The following is a 24,200-nucleotide window of genomic DNA, read 5'->3' as shown; positions in this document are numbered from 1 at the left end:
AAATTAAGAGTGAATAGCCGCGCTGGCCGTTTCACTACAACTGAATACTGCTGAAGGTACACAATATTATATCAATATTTGTCCCTCAATGTGTGCTGGAAATAGTCTCACTAGTAAAACAATGGATATGCTATGAGTGTAACAGTAACACACCAGTAGAATACAGTGTAAGGTCACTCAGTACTGTACAGAGCCACAGGAGGGATGTGTCAGTGTGTCAGTGAACACTCGAACCTTTCTCAGGTCAAAGATCACTCGATAGTAAAACTCGGTCTGGAGCATCAAGTGTATGATGTATCTGTGGGTATTTGTGAGAATTATGGTATGGCATATGTCATTATGGCAAAAAGACAAGGCATGATGTGTTAAATGAGGTGTAGCAGCATGTTTGTTGTAACCTGGTCAACTGAAATCAAATTACTTTTGCGCTATTACAGCAGTGTAAACCATATCCTATTTCATAAAAAATGGCTATGCTACACACAGCACATTGTCCTTCCAAAATGGCGTGTAAATGTGAGAGTGAAAGAGAGCGGGAATGTCCCATAACAATATCAAATCATTGTAGCAGTCACAAGTGTTCGTTCCCCTCTGCCACGTCAGTCCATCAGCCAATCAGAGAGCATCTAGGTAGTTCAGGTCAGCAGTGGAGGTGGAGATATTGCACACGCAGACTAACGTCAACAGCTCCATCGAAATGGCACAGCGCAGGCGTCACACTGAAGAATAAAGTTCTTTTTCCCACACAAATGAACATCGTAAAAAATCCAAAAACATGCCTGTTGACGGCTTCTTTATTGCAGCACATTTCCCTTCTTTTTTTCCATATCTCTTTTTCAAACATCCACTTATTTAAAAAAATGTTGTAGTTTGAAAGGAGTGGTTCAAGAGTGCATTTTGGCAGTAGGTAAGTCTTGTTTAAGTTGGGCGTGTTGACAGCCAGAAGGACAGATGGGCCAGACCAGACAGCCATGATTATTGAGCCATTAGAGTCTTGTACTCTTCTTCTGCCCCACCCTGCCTGTTCCTCGCCGCCAGCACAGTCACGTGATGATCACATGCCGGAGGCACCTAGTCCCATGCTGGCGGTGTGGCTCATACAGGGCAGCGTCTGAACGGTCTTGGGGAAGTCGTGGGTGAGGATTCGTCCGTTCTCTCCGCCGCTCCCGTTGCCACTCATCCTGGTCAGGGTGGAGCAGCGCATGGCGTCGTTGATGGACTGCTGCCCGAAACAAACAAAGGGATTCCAGTTAGTCTACATGCCAGATTATAACCGAGAAGAGCAAGCAGAACACAAAATTATAGACTTTTAAAGGTCTTTTAGCTTCAGAAAAATCAAGATAAGTTATGCATTTCTCCGTCTTTATCACGTGAATATATTTCCATAAGCAGCTGAATTTGGTGCTGGCACGCCAAGAAGGAGCAGAATGAGCTGTTGGGAGTCAGTGCTAGTTTTTCCCCTCTTTATGTGGGCCTGAGTGATGTTAGCGGGTGGTGTACCATGGTGCTGGCCCATGTGCATCAATGTCCTAATGTGTAACAGGAGGAGCAGAGCAAAGTGTGGGTGGGAAGAAGGGAGCCGAGGCTTCACGTATCGGTTTATTAGTTCTACTCTCCAGTCTAGCGGAATACAAGCCACTGGGTTTGAAAGCCCACCTACTGATATGTGATGTGTGTGTTTTTGCTTATGTGCGTGTGTGCGTGTGTGTGCCCCTTTGGTGTCTGCCTGCATCCCCAATACTATAGCTGATTAATTTGGGCAGCGCGAGTGAGATCTGGAGCAACTAGTGAGCGCTGCGTGGGGATTGGAGAATTACAACAGCCTCTAATTGGAACAGGGCTGTAGTTTCTGTCGAGCCAAACACATAAAGGCAGCGCTGCACGAAACAGGCTGCTCGCCAATCTCATCAGCATACTGATCAGGTGCGTCTTGGTGGGCTGATTAAAACATAAGAGATTCATGTAGAAGATAACTCCTTTTCTTGGCCCTGCCTTGGTTTTTTGTTGTTGCTGTTTACACAAAGAGTACATCGGTGAGGGGTTTGATGTCGGGAGACAGAATCAAAGGTCGTTTGTTGCAAATTGATCCACAAAGCAGACGACTAGCAGCTACAACTGCTGCTGTCGGATAAAAAACCTCACATCTCCCAATGAAGTATTAGTAGCAACACGTGCTTCCTTTCAGATTTCTGAGCATACAGCAGTTTGGGTTAGAGTGTTCTAGGTAAAGCAGTGATGGAACACGTAGCAGGCCTGCCTTATGGGATACATATATAAGGATGTTCACCACAATGGGCCCTGCGTTTGCGAGACAGTCAGCGAAAAGAGAAGAAGGAGCAGGAAAGAGGTTTGCTCAGAGCGACAGAGGTAGATAGATGTACCACTGTGATTCAAATTGCCTTTATACCTGTGCTGCAAAGTGATTTTGGTTTCATTTGTGAATGTGTGCTACGAGATTATTGTAATGAGTATAGTAATGGAAGGAACATTTTTGTAAACTGAAATAAAAATGTGTAATGTGTTTTTCACTACAGAGTTTAGATTGTATGTCATACATCATTAAAACTGAGAGATATAAATGGCAAATGTATATCAACATACTGTAGTTCATATAATACATTGTAAAGGGTCCAATTTTAAGATGCTACAATATATGCTTAAAACCCTGCAACACTAACAGGAAAAATGCTGGTTGTTTTGTTCCCGTTTTGTTCTGGGATGAAGATGTCAACTTTAGATCAGGAGGAAACAGGCATAATGGCAATTTTTAAAATCAAGTGATTCAACAACACTGCAGGAGATCAGGGGCGTAAAGACTGAGCGAGGTAGCGGCAGAGGGAGAGAGCGGTACAGGAGAGCGTTTGCACTGCGGTGGAAGCCGTGAGAGGCCCTACTGTGATCACGGTTAGATGGGCGGGGGGGTGAGGAGGCGGATGTCATCATCATCATCATTATCATTGAATCACAGCGTTTCCTACCCCGTGGCTGTGCTCTGCCCTTATATCTTAACAGTGTTGTTGGCGTACAGGCCGTAGCTCTGCAGCTCAGTGTAGGGGGCGCTAGCACCACTGTCTAAGGCTGAGCAGTGAAAGGCCTGAGCGGCTGAGGCAGCAGCGGCTCGCGCCGTGGACACCTTCATTCGCTGCGACTCGGTCCGGGACTTGTAGCAGAACTCCACCAGTGCCACCAGCATGGCCAGGCCTAGGCCCCCGATCAGGATGTAGAAGACCCCCGCCACATTGCTGAGACTCAGAGCGCTCGTCTTGTCCTGGACGGAGGGAGGGAAGTGGGGGGCAGAGCCGAGTGGTGAGCAGCGATAGTGACAAACCAACAGACACTACAGCTTTACACACAACACCGGACCAACACTGAAGACAGACACACTGAGTATGTTTACATGCACAGTAAAATTATTCCAAATATGACAATATTCTCAATTGGAGTCATGAGTCATGTAAACAGCATATTGGGTATGTTTGGGTTTTCCGACTACGAACTTTTTCTGAAATGTAGCATTTTCCAATTAAGACATACTGGAAATGCCGGTATTATTCAACTATTTTTTGGACGTGTAAACAACGCATTGGGAATATGCGTCTTAATCAGGGTTTGTACTGCAGTGTGTGACAGTTTACAGCATCGCTTGTTGTACACAAACCAACTAGCTAACAGTGTGCATGGAAAAGAAAAGCCCTCCTCTCTGGTGGAGAGCGAAACACTACGAAACATGTGGCTGTTGGCAGGCTAGTGAATCCCAACGCCGATGTTTGTAAGAAGGTGGTAGAAGGAAGGAGAGGCTCTCTGCATGTAAACAGGAATATTAGTGGAATATTTATTTTCATTTGCCATGTAAACAGTTTAGTCATTATACGGCCTCATTCTGAATATGGGCAAAAAATGGATCATTATGTGCAAGTAGACATAATCACGGATTCACATTAGTTTCACAAACAGGAATCACGAGTACAAGGACTCATGTATTACAGCAAAGTGACACATATACATATACACACTTAAACCCATACACTCTCTTACACACGCACACACACACACACAGACAAAGTACAGACAATTACAATAACATGTATAGTTAAAGACACACACATTACACCACAAAAAAACAGAATATTACAAAAAAGCACACTTTGGAGGCCTGTCTCACAAATTAAGTATAAAATATTAATTAATAATATCATAGATAATAATATAATTAAATATGAATATTAAATATATTAGCAGGATAGCAGGTTGATCTAACTCTGGCTTTCCAGTTTTACAAAATTTGCTAAAGCTGTAACATCCCTACACACACTACACAAACTGCTATAAGGAGTGGTATTGCTACTGAGAGCATTTGTTCTATCAGAAATATATTTAGGATGTACAGCCTTGTCTGTGGCTATACAACCAGAAGAGTAAGTACAGTGGGGAGTAGAAAAAGCCATTCATTGATGAAGTTCTTTTAGGTTAAGTGAAGATTCATGTTCCCTCACTGCAGGAACAGAGACTATAGAATAGAATAGAAATACTACTCTATGGAGTATTCTGACTGCGTCCTCATAACAAGCAGCAATCAGCCTTTTTAATTAAAAAAAAGACCACATGTCGGCATGCTGAAAATGGGATTTATTCAAGATAAATTTCAGTCCCAAACCTTTTAAAAGTCTTTCTAAAATTACCAAATCAAACTCCTGCAGTGCTCGCCTCCACATCGACATAAGCAACATTAATCAAACATTTTAATGTTCTGGTTTTTGTCTTATAATTATTCATCCTGTCATTTCTTTTCTTTACAAGAGGAAAAAGTCTAAACTATTTATTTCCCTGTTCCAGGCTACTTGGCATACAAAAATGTCAGTCATATTTTTGAGACATATTTAAAAGCCTGACTACTACTACTACTTCTACTACTACTACTACTACTGGCTTTGTGAGACAGGCCCAAGATAATGAAAATAGATACTGATCTAGATTTTGTGTGACTTATTTAGACCGTTCTTAACATTTTAAACAATGCCTAATTAATTAAAAGTCAAAATATTCATACACATGACTGTTTTCTCAAAAGGACATTTTGTAAGGGGAAAGGTAGAGGTTAATTGCGTTAACACCCCACAACACATGCATTCATGCAGCAACAGCACAAACAGTCTTTAGTTTGACATTGCTCCATGTAATAGGTCGTTGTCATCTCTCATTTATGCCTATTTATAGTCTGTAATGAAATGAATCACTAAGACTTAAATCAGTGAAGCTAAAGGGCTCTCATTGAACAGTGGGGTCTAACGAGGATGAGGTTTCATATCAATCTGTTTGGGGAATACCTCTGTGTCACTTGAGGACATGAATGCCACCTCGGAATCTATAGTTCTGCCGGGATGGTTACGCCTTTTAGTTACTCTACTCAAATAAATACATTTTAAGTTTTTAAACCAAAGGGCAAATTTGCATTTGAATGCAATTACTCCATTATTAACTATGGTAAACCAACTATTATCTCCATACACCCTGTCATTTAGTAGCATTATGTAGTCTAATGTAAATACTTTTTCATGCCAGGCCATGTGTGTCAAACCATGTGCTATGGAGGAAATATGGCAGTTTGCTACTAATGAAGTGTTTTTTCCCTTCACACTGCTAATAACTGTTTAAAAGAAATGAGTTAGAGTTGTTTTTGAGAGCTTAGGTGTTTTTCAAGCAGATGAGAAAATGGCTGCAAATAAAAAAGCATCGTACATTCAGGTCCCGCTCAACTATTTAAAGTATATCTTATTCGCTCCTAGCTGAGAGCTAAATGAGAAGAGCGACAGCACCCTGTCATCCCTGCAGCCGGTTAGCCCAGGCTAGCAGACGGGAACCACGGAAACAGCTAACAGCTAGTTAACACTTTGGTTTTTCATTTAATAAACGAGCTATATATGTTAATGAGTGGGCTTTAGCGGTGCTGTAAGCAGAATGGCTTACCTTGGGACAGTTTTCCAGTTTTAAGGCTTCATGCTAAGCTAAGATAGCTGTAGCTGCTGGCACTTACTACATAGGTAGCATACAGATATGGGAGTGGAGTCAATCTTCTCAACTAACTTTCTGCATGAAAGTAAGTCAGCACATTTTCCAAAACCCAATTATTTATTAATTTTAAGTCAAGTTATGTTCCCAAACACATAAATATTTACCTTGGAGGGATTTTAAACTTCACAGTGAATCACACTTAAATATAGACTTATGCGACTGTACTGCAAAGATCTTCCTGACAGACCAGTGTATTACTAAATCTCTCTTTAAATGGAACTCCCCGTGAAGACTCTTTCTCTTAAGATATTACATATAATATATTGTATAAGTCAAAAATATTCCCAGTTTATTTGTAATGTTTTCCCCTGGCACATGGTTTGACACTCCTGCACTAAAGGTTTAAAGATAAGCAAGGGGAAGGGAGAAGCCTATTCTTGGCTACACTTGTGCTGTAGTGACAGGATCAGAAGGCCAGCTGACAAACACATTCACGCATCTGGGAAGGGTTTTCTGAAAGGGGGAAATAAACTACGAATGCATGCAAGCATGGTGGCAGACTTTTGGTGTCGGTTGGTGAGGGTTGAACCAGCAGACTGACAGGGTTGGCATCCACACATGCCCTCTCTCCGGGGAGAGTTGGGGCAGGGTTATTATAAGGGCCAGGATGCAATGGTTACGGCTCAACGTGTTTGAAGGGTTCAATAAAGTCCAATGGCCTAATGCTATCATCTGTCTCCCTCACGTCCTTCGGTCTTTCCTTTTCTTATTATTTCTCCTTGGGAAGGAATTGCAAATTGCTTTCAGAGTGATTCATATTCAATCTAAAATACAATCTCAAGGTTATCATCAAACTTAATCTGTGGGTGTGTGTGTCTCTGTGTTTGGGGTTTGAAAATCTATTTTAAGAGGATTTATTCCACTAAGATGGTAACTGTAGTCACTATATATATATATATATATATATATATATATATATATATATATATATATATATATATATATATATATATATATATATATATATATATATATATATATATATATATTAAAAACCACCGTAACACATTCTAACTAATCCACCACACACTATATATGTAAACACTGGTAATGAACATTAAATCTCTGACACAAACACAAACTCAAAAAATAGACACAAGAGTACCACCAGAGTACTGGCCCAAATATAAGATAATTTGTTTTTAGCTTTCAATGGCTAATGTTAATCCCAGATATATATTATTGCGTAACAGTTATTACTGATGGTTATGATGCTGCTCTATTTCTACTGCTGTGACGCTCTTTCATTTAAAAAGGTATTTGAATTGGCCCTGGCCACAGTGGCTGCTGTCCAGCCAAAGTTCTAGGCTCTCTTTAACCTATATGTTTTCTGCTGCCTTGTGTTAAGGTAACAGTAGGAATTCAACATCATTTAACAACCTCCTTCCCAGAAACAACATGCTGACTGATGGCATTAACAGGCTCAGTATTCATTCTCAGCAGTAGGAGAAATTGTAGCAATAACAGTAGCAGTTGTTTTGATTCAATTTGACAACTGCAATTAAAACCATAATTGTATTGACTAAAGCTGAAGCCAAGTAATTTAATATAAATATTTTTTTGTAGATTAATGCTTTGATTCTACATTATTTTTATTTAATAAATCAATTCAGTCCACACTGTATTTCATTGTATTTTTCATAACATTGGCAAAGAAGAAAAAGTCTAACATCTATATTTAAAATGTGATATTAAACACAGTGTATGCCTACATTGTCACATTCAGTGTTTCAGATGATTAAAAAGTATTTTATCCTAAAACAAAATGGGAGATTATCTTATTTTTGGGCCATTACAGTAGCATGTCTAGAACCACATGGGGAGTATTGCGCAGTGAGGCTGAAGGCTGGACTTAGGAGCTGGTCTAGGATCAGGGCAGGATTGTGCTGGGAGGTGCGGTGAGGTGACAGGTTTTGGGTTGGAGACTAACCTTTCTTCCGGAGTCCTTGCTGCCACACTCCCCTTTATCGTACCACCATTTGTTTTTCAGTTTGTCTAAGATGGCTTGCTCATTGAGTTTCAACACCGCTAGGTTTACTGGGATTCTTCCAACCATAAGGAAATAACATAAATAACATATTATACCATGTTATTTTATGTTATTAATTCAAAGACACAGAGCAGCAAATACATAAACACGTTAATGCTTGAACTTGCTTGTTCACACACAAACACACACACACACCACACCTCACACACATACACGCATACATATGTATGTATAAATATATATATATATGTATATATAGACAGAATAAACATAAGTAGAAACATGAGTCAAAGTGATATGCGTTAATACTCCATCTAGCTTGGTTGGCTTGCTCCCTGGGGCAGTAGATGTGTATTACTATATCACTTTGGGTAACCGGCACACTGCTTACCCTCACTTATGCAACACGGAGGTCTCAGTTGTCCTTGTTGGAAGTAAAGGTGTAACTGGCCAAAGCTAACTAAAACTGACCAAATTCCAAAGCCCAGCAAAATGAAATGCTTGGGCTCTTAAAACATAATTATGCACCAGGGATGCAGCTGGTTTCAATTCATTTAATTACTACACACTGATCAGTTTTAAATCATTGATGTTCCTTTTGTTTAAGCAGGAGAGACACATTTCCCCCTCTGTGGTTCTCAAATTCAGCTACTGCAGGCCAAATAATCACACCCCCCCTGGCATTTTTCCTTTGCCCTTTGCTACACCACAGAGAGATTAAGTGTTGCTAGAGTGGCAGTGCAGCGTGGGCCTGCCGGTTACCCCTCCCCACAACCCCCCACTCCCAGTGGTGGCGGGTTACCCGCAGGGTTTATCAAACTGGCTCTGACCTTGGAGTCCCCGCCCCCGCTGCCGCACTCTCCCTTGTCGTACCACCACTTGTTTTTCAATTTGTCCAAGAGGCCCTGCTCGTTCAGTTTTAACACTGCCAGGTTTACTGGGTTTCTTGAAAATAATATAGAATGATAGCCATTAGGAGAGATTCAATGGGACAGATATAAAGAGATTGGTCGCATGGTGGTGGTGATTATGACAACATTGACTTTTGTTAGAAACTCCTGCATATAACTACTGATATGAAGCAGGAGTGCTGGCTTTAGATGCACATGTTAGTTGTGTATCTGCAATGGGCTGAAATGCTGAGCGCCCATACAGTAGTAGAGTCAGGTTTTACCAAGCAGGGGCCTCAGAAAGAGGCAGAGCAGACCTATAAATGGAGATGCCTTAGATGCAGAAGTCTGTCTACAGATGGTAATTTCCTTTCAGTGGCACCAGCATGCAGATTACTATGATAACTAACCTATCAATATTCAACCAATAACAGCATCATAGTGAATGGCAGCCTGTTGTTGATTAACTGAGAACTATCAGCAAAGATAAATGTAGAGAGAGGCTTTCAATGTTCAGTTCCACAACAAGTCTCTTTGTAAAACAGGCTGAAAGGAAACTGTGTGACCAACTACAGACGGAGTCCTGACCGTGCATCTATGTGAACCAGGTCATCCAAAGCATCTCCCCCAGACTTGCTCTCTCTCTCTGGTGACTGTGTGTATTTTCTATAGCAGACTGGCCGCGGACAAAAACTCTCCACATCCACAAATCACAGAAAGGCACGTTCTGCAATCCGAATTTGCATAGTGAAGATTACAGCTTTTTTTTCCAGATTGTCTTTTCATTCAAATCAGTGTCAGCCAAAACGTATTTTGCTTTCTCACTAGCAGATGCAGAGGAGTCTTTATTTGCAACCCTGAGTACACAAAATAGCTGTAGTGGACACAGGTATCCTCGGAGCTGGTAAAACCTCTGAATTCTTTCTCAGCCCAGTAGACGCTGACAGAAAGAAAGAAGTCAAAAGTGTATGGACATGGAGACCTGCAGGTCATTGGTTAGATTTTGTCAGCTGGTTGGAGGCAAGCAGATGTTAGGGAGGCTACTGTAGTCTATGTAAGGTGGAATGGGGTAAACAGTCAGGCAGGCATGGGGGTGACTGGACATCATACATGGAAGAAATGAAGAAGGGAGAATAACATTTCACGGTGTGTAGTTTGAAGACAGGCTGTCAGTACATCCTGTAAAATGAAGAGTTATGTCATTTTAGTATCCTGATTTTCAAAGTGCTACTTTCAATTAGGCCTGCAGTGCAATATGTGTATGAGAATGTATTAATATTTTCATATACCCAGGAGGGATGCTCAGATCTGTCAGATTGGAATCAGTTCTGATACTGACCTCCATTAGCAGATCACATCACAGAAGTATCACATTAAATGTATCACATTTTGTTGTGTCAAGAGTAAACACATTCTCATGAAGGGGTTCATATCATATTGTACAGAAACGTATGCAATTTTTATGATACGCTACAAAATTACAGCAAGTGTCGACCAGTCCCATCCTAGTTAAGCTGAGCGGTCTTTACAGTTAAATTTAGCTGAGAAAAAGTTACTGTGAGCTGGCTACAGAGCCCTGTTTTATGACACACATATCCTCCCTACTATGCGCTCCACCCTTTTATACATCAGCAGTCATTGTGCTGAATACCCACATAAAGATGTAGTATACATACAAATTCCAGTGCATTACTTTTTGTAGCTTTCTCTCCACTTAAAGCCCAATAAATGCATTTGAATATGCTTTTTCTGTGTTGACAGTGTAATTCCAGTTAGCTAATGTAACCAAAAATGAACGTGATATAGTTTTCTTAAAGAACATTTTCTGCACTTTTTGCCGTTTTAACATTTAATATTTGTGTTGTTTGTAAGGGCTTTATCTGTACATATCACAGTAGTCTTATAGTAAGAACTGCGCATGTTACATGTATGAGAAAAGATAAGCTTGATGGCGTGTTTTTCCTCAGTTAAGGAATTGGTAACAAGACTAATAAATTAAAAAAGGGGGCACTGATATGAGATCTTTACTGGGTGTCAGCCCATACCCCCGAGTTTTGGTATCAAAAATCAAAAATTATCCAGTCAGTGAATCGCTAACATTCAGTACTCTGTGGAAATGATTAGATTACCAATGCACTGCAGGTAAGATTGAACACAACACTTTGAACCTTTTGAGTGTCAGTGGACACTCACTGATGTCTGATCAGAGGTGAGCAGCACACATATTTTTCTTAACTTTTTACATCAATCATAAACATATTTGAGTGGTTCTAAATGTCTTTTCTTTAATACAACACTTCCAGTCAAGAAAGTGTGTTATCTGTAGATGAAACTCAGTATCAGACATGTGTGAGTGGCCAGAGAGCAAAACACATTATTACTTTGTTCAGGCATAACACAAAGACTGAAGGAGAGAGAAAGAGAGAGAGAGAGAGAGAGAGAGAGAGAGAGAGAGAGAGAGAGAGAAAGAGAGAGAGAGAGAGAGAGAGAGAGAGAGAGAGAGAGAGAAAACGGGGCCTCCTCAGCAGTTCAACAATGCATCCCATTGCTAAGTGGCAGGTTTGGACCAATCTGAATGTATTACTTGGGAGCAGATTACTTTGCCAGTTGTCTTGTTACTGATGCAGCACTTACTTGCTGTATAAATGTAATTTGTAAGAAATTTAAATAGAGCCTCCGAGTAAGACATAGGCAGCATTTCTAGACAACGTGTCTTGACCTCTGGCTGTCAACCAAGCTGGAACCCTGAATGAATCCCCAGTGAGTTTGAAAGAAATGTCCCCATATGGCTCCTTTCATTAAAATAAATGAGTCCTATTAGAGACAGATCAAAAACTTCAGATGCCACCAGCGCCTGTACTCTCTCTGTATTTGCAAGAAATATTGAATGGGATGTTGGTTAAGGGTGTAAATGTAAATGTAATATGAAAAGGCAGCTGCTGCTCTTGGACATCAATGACAGAAAACTACTTTCGGTATGAATTAGCGTTCACTACGTTAATTATCACATTGACTGTGGCAAATATAAATTCAACTCTGCTGACTTCACATTCAAGATGTGAGCCTCGGCGTAAGTGGAAAAATAGCAATATGGGATGAGGCCCTTTAAGCTGTAATCCTGCTTTCAAGGGCCCTGCTGGGTTGTAGGAGGTGCATTTACATTTGGTATAAGTGTTTCTGTATGTGTTTAATGGGGGGGGGCTTCAGTTTCAAAGCAGATGTAAAACCATCCACCACAAATGCTCATGATGAAGGTTTAGAAAGTAATTAAAGGGCAGCAGGAAAACACTTGTTGCTTAAAGAGGACGGGAAATCTCATAGTCCAACTTTACACTTCTGCTGGTGCTCACAAGTCAGCTGTGAATAGGCTAGCTGCACACATACATGTGCACGAGCAAAAAGGGACTTCAGTGGTGATAATGGGCGTGATGAAGTTGTAAATGTCTTTGTGACAGTGTGCAAAAGAAGGAAAAAGATCAATGAAGTAGAATGAAGTGTAGAATGATTGTCATGGTTAATATGCATTCAAAGTAGAACCGAATACTAACACTGACAAGTTGTGTTATGATAAAAAGATGCACAGATGAATGAGCCCGATGGACAGATCCACATGTGACAGATGACGCTCATGCACAAGCTCCAATAAAAGCACTCGGAGGCTTTTATCGAGCCACGCTGCAGTGGCAGGGTTTACCTGAGAGGGGAGCCCTTGGGTGTGGCAATGCCATAACCTTTAGAGTCCAGGTTTCCTCCCACCTTCATAGTATCGCACGGTTTCCTCTGCTCTATGTACTCGTTCATTGTGGACTCCAATAGGTAGGCATACTTGCCCTTGGACTTCCTGACTCTCATTACGCCCTCGTCTGTGGTCTTGACAAACACGGACGGGTCGGCCGCCTTCATGTAGGACCACATCTTCTCAAACACGGCGATCTTTGACCTCTGACAGCCAGAATGTTTTTCAAGAGAGGGATGAGAAGATGGAGAAAGAGAGCATCAGTGAATACTTGATGAATACTGTGTTAAAGGTATCATACAGCATTCTCATGAAATTAAGTTTAGAAACTATTTATGGTAAACGTTATTTTATTAACAGCAATTTAATGTGTTTATATTTTGTAGTTCTCTATGTGGTAGTTTTCAATGTTAGTGGCGGAGTCTGCCCTTCCCAACCTGAACTCAGGAACAGGACATGTGACAGGTTCCAAATCCAGCATTTTCACCCCATCGGCCTCACTGTCTGCTGTTCACTTTCCTGTTCACCGTTACTGAGTTACTGATAATGTATTTCCTTCTTCTACTCCTTCAAATTAAAAGCATTCATCTGGGTGATCACCGGGGGGATTTTATTGTGAAGCATTTGCAGGAAATGCAATGTAATTGTCACAAAGGTTTGATTAATCAATCATGTGAATGCAAGCTTGAATTTTGGTTTCTCACCCTGAAGAATTCTTTGGTGGAGCCGGCATCCAGTGTCCCATAGGCGATCTCCGTCTGCTTGGCCAAATCCTCAGCACTCTCGATGGGTGACACCATCCTCTCCACTGTCAGGAAGGCAGCCAAGTTGGCAGTATAGGATGAGATGATGATGAGGGTGAAGAACCACCAGACGCCTCCAACAATCCGGCCAGACAGAGAGCTAAAAACAGAAGGACAGGATCTTTGGTTGGTCATAGATAGATTTATAGAATACTGTAAGAATCAATTTTATGTTCAAGCAGCAACTTGTACCAAAAAAAACTGCAGACCTGTTTTAATCAATTATTCACTCTGCCCCTTTTATTGCATTACCAACCAAAGGAATAGAATAGGAGCAGCAAAAGCAATAACTCATCTGTTCTGTTCCTGGCCAATTTTGCATGCAATCAAGATAAGAAATCTAAAAACCTTACGATGTTCACACCACCCAAATGACCTACATTGCATCACCACCCCTCTGCACTGACACACTTTTCGTTTCACCAGCCTTGGATAGCTTAGACCAATGTGCTGAGGAAAGATAACCAGTTCCACAAAGACCCACTCAGCTTCCAGCCCGCCAAAATGAATCACACTTTAAGAAAGTTGCCAATATGTATTCATGGAACAACGCACATTAATTGGGATTAATGGGCAGAGGAGAACACTTGCTCTAATTGCACTTTGAAAAAACAAAACAAGAAAACAACTGGATGATTTGCTAAATCCTCTGAGTCAAATCCCTGCCTTTCCTCACTCTCTCTATTTTCACCTCAGGAGAAGCCAGCCTGAACAGCAGAAATCATGTTGCGTTACATATCGGGTCCCCAACAAGTGCCGAGGCACAGAGCGGCGGAGCTTACGCAATGGAAATGACACAAATCTGAAACAAAAAAGGCTTTCATGATTCACCTTTGTGCTGTCAAGCCAAATGGAGCGTGAACATGAAGGCAAGATTAAGTATGAAAAATAGAAGGGAGAAGCTAAAACATAATCATTTAAGATGCTTTTCAGATGATGGGTGGATGATGAAAGAGCAGTCAGGCAGCGAGTGGAGAGCAAACACAGAATGGATGCCGAGCCTTTGAAAATCAGTTGGGGGAATGCAGAGCTGTCTGCAGGTTGTGTGTGTGTGTTTTTGACTTGTTCACTGATGACTGTTGAAAAAGGGTGTGCATAAGGTTAAGCTTTTTCTGTGCAGTGAGAAAATCATCATGCGTTTCTGGATGCCTCAGTTCTTGTTTACTACTGTAGCAAACAATTCCCCATTCTCCTGCGTCAGAACTCTCCATTTCAGCCCATTAGAGATATAGTAAAACATAAGTAAAACAATCCCCATGCTGTCCACCACATACACTGAAGACTTTACAACACCTCGGTCCCCAGATCGTTTCATACACTTCATATATTTATGTAAACGTAGTCCAAGAAAAACCCACCATTCATAGGGCACCAGCAGCACTCCCCAGCATCAATTTCAATTCAATTCAATTTTATTTATAGTATCAATTCATAACAAGAGTTATCTCAAGACACTTTACAGATAGAGGAGGTCTAGACCACACTCTAGAATTTACAAGGACCCAACAGTTCTAGTAGTTTCCTCCAGAGCAAGCAGCAGTGTGACAGTGGCGAGGAAAAACGTCCTTTTAGGCAGAAACCTGGGACAGACCCAGGCGTGAACGCCCTGCTACTCGAAAACAAAGAAGATGGCTGCTGCTGCTGGAGAACAGCGTCTGTCCAATCGACTTAAAAAAGGAAGGTGTGTTTGGAGTTTAAAGTTGAATCTATCAACCACCGTTGCTCTGGTTGGTTGGAGCACTGTCCTGTTGCGTGCAGAGGGAATTTGAAAGACAGCTGTTTATCCCGCCCCTCGGATTGAGTTCCCAGACCCAACATCTTGATGTGGGCCGGATTGTCAGAGTAACTTTGCAAAACAATTTCCCTCGGGATAAATAAAGTTCCATCATCATCACCATCATCATCCGATCAACTAATTCAGCTAATACAAGCAGTATCAAATAGATACTATTACCATACACATGCAGTGCTAAAGGTTGAACCAAATAGGTACACATCATCCAATGAGCAAATGAAATCTCAAAGGATGGATCAAGTAGGATATCTATATCATAGAAACATGTCAAGAACATTATTAAAGAGATCAAAAGTGGTTAAATTTGATAAAAATAAGTACAGAGTTGATACAGTTTGGGTTAAAAAAACTAAATTGTATAAAATCCAATGTGAAAACAAGAATATTTAAAGAACGTCACAACAATTAGTGCTGCATCTAACAATGATTTTCATTATTTATTAATCTAATTTTGGTCTCAATTGATGTGTATTTGAAATTCTAGAAAGAAAAGAAATTGACAGATTTGAATTTTCTTAATGTCCAAGGTGTCTTTTGGATGCTTGTTTTACCCGACCAACAGTCCCCAAAAATATTAACATTAAATAAAACATCTCGCCTGACACAGTATCACAGCATCACACTGAGAGAAGTGCTAATGAGACCTTTGGGCGCGGGGGAAACAGCAGCTTGAGAGAAAGGGAGAATGACAGAGAGAGAGAGAGCGAGAGAGAGAGAGAGAGAGATGGCAGGGAGGAAAAGTAAACTGGATAGTACCACCAGAGGCTGACAAACTCCTTAGCCTTGACTGCTGCTGGCCTCCAGAGATGGCAGTAAACAGCTGTCTAATCCCTCTCCTTCAATTGTGTGTGTGTGTGTGTGTGTGTGTGTGTTGGTTTTCCTGAGGCAGTCCTCTTTCCTAGTTGAGCAGAGCAACTGGCAAACTTAGACCTGTTTGTCTCTGTTTGTTTCCCTTTGAACTTCTTTCCTCTGAGTCTTCTTTCCTCTCCTCATACATTATTGCACAGCGGCCAACCTTGGTGCCTTGGTAAAACATTAACTAAGCTGTCTTATTACAGTAAGGAAATCATTCCATGTAGCACTGTAATTTCATAGTCTTGTTAAGGCAATGATTAATCAATTATTCACTCTGCCCTGTTTATTGCATTACCAAGAAAAGGAATAGCAATTTTGAGCAGCAAAAGCAATAACTCCACAGCCGTGATGTACACAGGAATACAACACAACTGTGTGTGATATCATACCATGTATGGAATATATGCTAGAGTGATTAATCAAAAAGTAACCCATTGTTTAATAATGGATTATTCAAGGGATGTTTATAGTCGGGCTTGGGTTTTATAGCAATTTCTCAAATTTGAAACCAAATCTGCATATCAAATTTGAATGCTTTAAAATCCCTGACTGAATCCATTTAGGTTTACTACATATTACTGCTACTACACATTTAAGATGAGCTACCCAAAGACTGATAATCTAAGAGATGTTTTAAACATTGTTAACAGAAAAGAGAGATCAAGACCTTTGACATTCAGTTTTTTCTGGCCACTTGGGTGCGGCGCAACAAAAAAGACATATTACATAATAAAACGTTAGCAAACATCCAGCAAATATAAAACAATGGAGTCACCCTAAACATACCTTCTTTTTAGCTGCTGTTTTTTTTGCTGAAAACGTGCACAACTCTGATCTTCTGAGTAGCAAGAGTGAGAAGTCTCACTCTAAAAGGGACCTATCCCATAGTGAGACATGGAAATGAGTCCACTTCTGTATCTGGGACCGGGGTTGATGAGAGCGCTGAGACGGAACCAAAGACAATGAGCTAAAAGACGCTGAATTATTTTTGGTTGCTTTTTCGCAACATGTGAGTGCTTTCACATACACAAAGTTATGTGATCTGCTGTTAAATGCAGTAATATTAAATCTAGCAGCTTTATGAATTTTGGTATTTTTTCAAACTTGGAAAGCAAATCCAACCCGAGCAACGAGTGTGTGTTCATGTTGTATATGTACAGTTTTATAAGCATTATAAGTAGCGCATGCTTAGGGGCTCATACATAAGAGAGACAAAAACTCCTTCATGTGTGTGTGTGTGTGTCTGTTTGGATAGACAGCAAAACGAACTGGACCATCTCTCTACAGTATGTCAGATGCAGACCTTCATCCCTTGCTATATGATCTCCACTCACAGCTCCCTAAAAATCTGCTTTAGCACTAAACTCTCAGTAGAATTCCCCCGGCTGGCCTCCTCTATTCGATATGGTAATTAGCAATGACTAATGACTTTAGCAAGTGTAAAAAAATGAGCCAGTAATGGCCACATTACAATGGATTAGGAATTACAGTGGTTTGAATGAGAAAGAAAATGGTCTCTAATTATGGTGTGATTCTAAGACAAATCAGGGATGGAAAAGGACTTTTCTGCTACACTGCTTTTTTTTGCTTCTTTAAAATTAGCGAGACAGCTGTATGTTCTCAATGACTGGGCACCGCCACTCTCCAAATCTAAGAGCGGCATGCTGGTGAAGTGGAGCCATGCAAAAAAATAAAAACTGCAGGGGCAGCAGACAGAGAGGTAAATACACACACACACATATATAGAGCTGGTGCTTAAGCATTACTGTGCGTATGTGCTAACTAATTGGCCACTGCTGTGTCGAATTGCAGGAAACATCCTTAGCAACCACAGCTCACCGGATAAAAGATGACAGGGATACAAAGAAAATCTGAAAGAAAATAACACCAACACATTATTTATATCACGACCACATCAGAGCGCATCCACTCATCAACACAATGAGACCACAGCAGATCAAGTGAGACTTCTATCTTTATGGGCCCTCACACAAAGACTTTCTCTGGAAGTTCGACTAAATAAATACACTCCTAACGGCAACTCAATGTATGGACCCTGCTGGCCACATCAGTTATTTCTCCAAAATGAAAGTATTTCTTCTAGAAAATAAAAGTAAAGGACGACTTTATTAGTTATGTCTGGACAGCTCTGTTCTCTTTCTAGGTTGTGTGCACACCATGTCTGTATTCTTTCTAACATCTAAGGCTGGGATAATTGAGGCAAATCATTTTAATGACCTAATTTGATCTGTTTGTTGGACAGTGCCAGCTCCATGTCACCTTGGGGGCTCCGTATATAGCTGCTTGTAAAGGTTAAAAGATTTTTTTAAGCCCTCAATTCCATATAGCAACTTATCCAAAAACAGCCAGTAAAGAAAATGTATAATTATATGGCATGTCAGGATAATTAACCAGCATATAGTGTTTATAAACGTCATTATTTTTTTATGTAACCTTTCACCATATAGGTCACTGCGGTTCCTGGAACCACACGCAAAAGGACAATTTAGGTGGCTTCAAAACATGTCCAGTTGGTTTGATGCTTTTAGTGCACGCTGGGCCACAGAAAACAACAACCACTATTTGAAAGTGCACTTATCTGACGCTAACATTGTGTTTGAAGCTTTTCACCACTTCATTCAGTGTCTCTCTGTCTCGATATTGCTAAATGAGGCTCTAGGGAGTGAGAATGTGTTATGGCTAATAAGGTTGCAAAGTGGTGGGTTTATTTCAGATTTTTGTTTGCTCGGTTGCTCTTGTTTTGATAGTCGCACAATTGTTATACTGTATATTTTCAGAGCGCTTGTTTCTCAGAGGACAGACTAACATGCAAGCTTTAAGCAGGGGTCACAAAATATGATTTATTCAAATGTCTCTCTCGCTCTCCCTCTAAAGGTCAGTATTACCAAGCCATTGAGATAAAAAGAGAATATTATGATAATGTTGTTCCAGTACCAAAAGCTGGTAGTTGCACTTATTAAAGTATGCAAATGGTAGATTTGACAAAAAGCATGATTGAAAATGCTATGTAGTTGTTTAATGTATGCTGGTTTCATTAAGAAGCAGCAGAGTTAAGTGTTGCTTTGCAACATATGGCTCGTTTGAGTAGTGGATAAAAAACGCAACAACTCCCAGCCATTTGGAGCGTTGGTGCAGAAGAATCAATACGACTGAGATATGGCTGTAATCATTGTATCAGTGGCTGTAAACGGGGTCGCTGAGTGATATCATGGATGCTGTCTTAGCCTCATGTAACCTGAGATAAGTCAGTGCTGGCGAGCTGTGAGAGCAGTCGCTACGCGCCCACACACATACGCACAGGCTCTTAGTCACTCCAGCCAGAAAACAGGAATCTAAACACAGATACATCACAACTGTTCACTGAAAATCAATACCTTCAGCACACACATAAACGGACTTCTAGTGCATCCAATTTGGATGTATAATAACACAAAGAGATGACATGCATGTGCACTCAGCTGCAGTTTCACAGAGCCGAGACACTTGATGTGAAGCTTCACTGCTCTGACACAAAAATCGGTCTCTTTACGGTTGCCATGGCAGCACACTGCACTCCAAACAGTACAGCTGAGCTGAGAGAGACTTTAGTCATCTCACTCCTCCTCCCCTCCCTCTTCCTGTCTTTCTCTCTGTAAGGGCAACCAGCCCTATAGTAGAAATGAATTGCTATTACAGAGCGAAAGCTCTCGTTACGGCACCTTGTAACTTAAAGGGGAGCAAACATACAGATGACTGATAAACCTCTAAGTATCAAGGCCCACATCTATCCACTCAAACTATTGGCAATGTTTACTTTGGTCCAGATAGATTTCCCATGTGGCCTCAGGCCTGGTGTTTAATTCATGGTGGCAGGAAAGACATTCACTTGTCACAGCTTGATTAAAGCAAACCCTTCTCTGCTGCTGGAAGCATACGTGTGCCTGTATGTTTTAAATGCAGAGTTTACGGAGTGTATGCCTCTGAGAGGATGGTGTCTTTGTCTGGGTACAAAGTGTGATACCCCAGTGAGATCCTCTGGGGAAGTACAAGTGTGTGTGTGTGTGTGTGTGTGTGTGTGTGTGTGTGTGTGTGTGTGTGTGTGTCAATAGTTTCTGCTAGTGAGTGTGCATGCATGTATAATCAAATATTGCCTTCATGCAATGTCTAGACAAATAAAACATAAGTGATGCCGTGAACTAAACTGAACCATTTCTTTATGAATAAATCATTTCCCCTACCACGTCTTCCCCAACTGCTTTGACGCAATTCACTAACACCACAATTATGTAACTCAATGGCTTGTAACACAATCTAATTTATTGCTCTTAATGATAATAAAAACAACAATAACGCAAAGTGATACATAATACGATAAGATCAATAATTCCCTCTCTTCCCCGGGGCCTGATTAGCAACTGAACAGCCTCTGACATTGGCTCATGCAACAAACTGTACCAGACAAGACCACTATTTATGATTTCATAAAGTTTGGCTGCTTTATACAGACACATGGAAGGAAGTATTTTCCATAGAAATGTAAAATACAGTGTGCTATGTAAAATGTGAGTTAAAGGAAGAGAACCATCCACAGTGCAACCCAATGGAATCAAAATAGTATCAGCAATGGCTGTGCCAAGTTAATTCTTACGAGACAATATGCATAATTTTGCATATTTTAGGCCCTACGGCAGGCAGTTTATTTTTGGCATTGTTGGGCAATTATTCCATAATAATCTTTCAACATATTGTACTTCAAATGGTCTGAGAGAAGACAACACTTCTCCACCTCCTCTTTGCTCTGTTTTCAGGCTGTAGAAAATCTTGCCAATGACGGGAGACTTTGGCCATTCACAGGTCATATCAGCAAGAGAGAGAGAGAGAGAGAGAGAGAGAGAGAGAGAGAGAGAGAGAGAGAGAGAGAGAGAGAGAGCGTTCCTATAGGCTGTTCCTATAGGCTGTTCCTATAGGCTGTTCTACAAATGCAGATGCACGTAAAAGTTCTGCAAACCCTAGCCAAAGGCTCACGGCTCCAGCTAATTCAGACTAAACTATTAGATAAGAGAGACTTTACTGTCATCCATCTACTCACACTATGAAGAACTGGGTTAGGGTTAGGTTAGAAAATGCAATCCAGTTTATTGTATTGAACACAGTTGGGAGAACCTTGGGTTAACCTTTAGCCGAGCTCATTGCCACGTTTACGTTGGTTTCTCACACCGCCTATGGTGCCTCCTTGTCTGGATGGCAGCAGCTTGCTACGATGACCAGAGGCTGAGACGCCAGAGGCAGGGTGAGAGAAATCGTAAATGCAGCACACAAGCTGGTAGTTTAGACCTCTGCTGAACATAACCTGGAGCCTGCAATCACAGTATGTCATCTCCAAGGGCTTAACAAAGAATACAGGGTGACGAGTCTCATAGAATCTCACTATATAACGGCATAGGCATGAAATTAATGACTGGTACTCGTACAGTCGACGTATTAGAATAGATTAGATTCAACTTTATTGTCATTACACAGGTACAAGGCAACGAAATGCAGTTTATGTATGTAGCCGGTGCATATGCATGTGCTCGTCTGATGGGAGGAGGTCTCAATCTACTTCCAATTCTGGTATTTGTTTGATTTCTGCCTCAAACAGCCAGTACTTTTCATTCCTTTGACTACACTATGAGGATCAAGTTGAAAAGAATTTATAAAGTGGTTTGTGATAGACACTCTCCCACAGTGTACATTTTCATGTTTTTCTATATTTCTATATATTCTATTTTTCTATATGTTTTCTACTATTTTGAAACCTGTCCATGGTGGTGTGTTCAGGGACACTCTGACATTTTAAACATCACAGTTTTAAAAACCGAGTCGGTTCAGAATAGAATTATTACAAGCCAATATTGAGAGAAATTACACAACAAGCATCATTGTATGACAAAAAGCTCAGCCGGGTTACCATAATACAGTCCACACTCAATCCATTATTGGATGATTCTGACCGCCCGGCTGAGAAATTGCTGTTGTGGCAGGCGGGGTGTGAGTGACAGAGCAGATTTATTTCAGTCTACAATCTTGTAACGAGAGCAACACAGGCACTGAGGAGCCACAGGGCCATCTGACACACACACACAAACACACACACACGCACACACACACGCACACACACACGCGCACATGCACACACGCACATGCACACACACAGTCACAGACATAAACATCTCAAAACACATTTACAGGAGGAACATCATGAACCCACGCCTTTTACTCAAGTTCTCTTTCTGACAGTGCTCCCACCTGGCAAGCTTTACACACAAACTCAAGCCAAGTTCAAATCCACAAGGTCAAGTATAATACTGCTCCTGCTGAATGTTTATGCTGCTGCTTTTCCTACTTTTGTACTCTCTTGCCTCCAACAGAAACCTGTTTTCTGATTGGCTACCCTTTGCTGTGATTTGTTGATACTGTTTGATAAGTAAATTCATCACCTGCATTGTTTAATACACCTGGATTTACACCATCTTTTGTCCTACAACTGCTTCACAGTAAAATCATCCTATTGGTGCTTCCAGCAGCAATGAAGAAGAAAATACATATCTTAATTCATTAGGGCAAAACATCTTCTTTATATATTGCACGATCTTATATACTCCGAGCCCATGCTCCAATAATTTTAAGGCATCAGAATAGGCTTTAAAATGTGTCCAGATGTGATAGAGCATTTCTAATTCTGAACCAAGAAGATGCATGAAATCACTACTGTACAACTTACCAAAGCCAAACAAAAGACAAGCATACTGTCATTCCCATGAAAAAGGTAAAATCACAGTCACAAATTAAATCTTCCAGTGTTTGAGGGGGTTCAGGAGAAACCGGAAGCACCAGCAAAACCAAGATATGAGATTCATTTTTAACCAAACCCAACCGCTGCAAGAGGCTATAAAGGACGGCAAGCAGAGCAGATGAGAGGAAGCCTGAAAAGTGGTGATAGGAGAGGAAGTAAATGGGAGGAGGGATGGATAGATGGAGTGGTGTGGGGGGGATCACTCTCAGAGTCCACCTGTCTGCAGCGATAAACACAGGGAGGGCCCAACAGCACGGACTGGGGCTTATTGGAGGGCCTGAGTGACAGTGCTGACATTTAGAAAGAGCACAGTAAACAAGATCTTACAGAGAAGAAATAGCAGAGGAAGCAGGGTGGCTAATACACACACTTAGTACTGTACACATCAATGTATGAATACATGCCTAAAAACATGTATACACAGACTACATGTACAGTATATGAGCACATGCACGCACGTACAAACACACACACACACACACACACACACACACACACACACACACACACACACACACACACACACACACATCTGCCTGTAAACAAAGAGATACCTTCAGACCAACACAATACTGCAAGACAGCAGACCACGATAATGACAATAAGTGCTTGCTTTTAATAGAATGGGGGGGCCCCCACAGACACACACACACACACAGGGAAATGAAACACGCCTACTGATTAATCCAGGACAGAGTGGATCATCAGTGTTGTTGCTTGGCCTTTTGTCTCTGATTGAATGGAGAAGCATAAAGAGTAAGGTGCTCTGAGCTGAATGCACATCTAGAACATTCTGTCCTCGCCGATTAGTGACAAAGGCACAGTGTCGGGCAGTTACAAGCACCTGCTCAGAAATGTCTGTTTGTTCTGAAACGGAATGTCTTTTACAGGTTTTTGATATTTAATATTTTATACCAATAAGACTGTATTAAACGATCAGCAGTTGATAGTATTAAGCCACAATGAATTGATAAAAAAATATTAGATATGAAATAAATAATCACATGATTAATACATCAATGAACCAATAAGAGAATAAAGAGATTGAGCAAGCAACCGAACTGCCTTTTATCCACTGGCAGGAGCTCTGCAGAATAAAAGGCTGCAGGACAGACGGGGAGCTGGCCCTCTCGCTGCTGGGCTAGTAATGTCAGCTGGCTGGCCATGTCTTGCTTGATCTTTGGCTGTGTTAGCAAAGTTGTTGACTCATTAGGTTTTTATCATATG

At 41.0% G+C, this 24,200-nt stretch overlaps 1 protein-coding gene and 1 long non-coding RNA gene across 7 annotated transcripts in view; one reads left to right on the top strand and one right to left on the bottom strand.

Moving 5' to 3' along the window:
- The first annotated feature begins 495 nt into the window (after window positions 1-495).
- Window positions 496-9,677, top strand: LOC117951879. Its single transcript, XR_004658271.1, has 3 exons — window positions 496-602; window positions 1,924-1,927; window positions 9,666-9,677. It is a non-coding gene; the product is annotated as an uncharacterized LOC117951879 (long non-coding RNA).
- The window catches only part of gria1a (glutamate receptor, ionotropic, AMPA 1a), a 64,502-nt gene continuing 41,042 nt past the window's right edge, over window positions 741-24,200 (bottom strand). The window contains exons 12-16 of one of the 6 annotated variants that reach the window (XM_034883846.1): window positions 13,390-13,588; window positions 12,644-12,891; window positions 8,000-8,114; window positions 2,979-3,268; window positions 741-1,222 (exon numbers count right to left, since the gene is read on the bottom strand). In XM_034883846.1, coding sequence (XP_034739737.1) covers window positions 2,999-3,268; window positions 8,000-8,114; window positions 12,644-12,891; window positions 13,390-13,588 — 832 coding nt within the window. In that variant the 3' untranslated portion in view covers window positions 741-1,222; window positions 2,979-2,998. Of the gene's footprint in view, window positions 1,223-2,894; window positions 3,269-7,999; window positions 8,115-8,889; window positions 9,005-12,643; window positions 12,892-13,389; window positions 13,589-24,200 lie in introns of all 6 variants that reach the window. The other 5 variants (XM_034883844.1, XM_034883845.1, XM_034883843.1 and 2 more) reach the window with 5 other exon arrangements.

This window comes from Etheostoma cragini, chromosome 10 (genome assembly GCF_013103735.1).
Source record: "Etheostoma cragini isolate CJK2018 chromosome 10, CSU_Ecrag_1.0, whole genome shotgun sequence".
Taxonomy (NCBI): Eukaryota; Metazoa; Chordata; class Actinopteri; order Perciformes; family Percidae; genus Etheostoma; species Etheostoma cragini.
The sequence above is the reverse complement of the archived record's forward strand: the minus strand, read 5'-3'. Positions and strand labels throughout refer to the sequence as shown.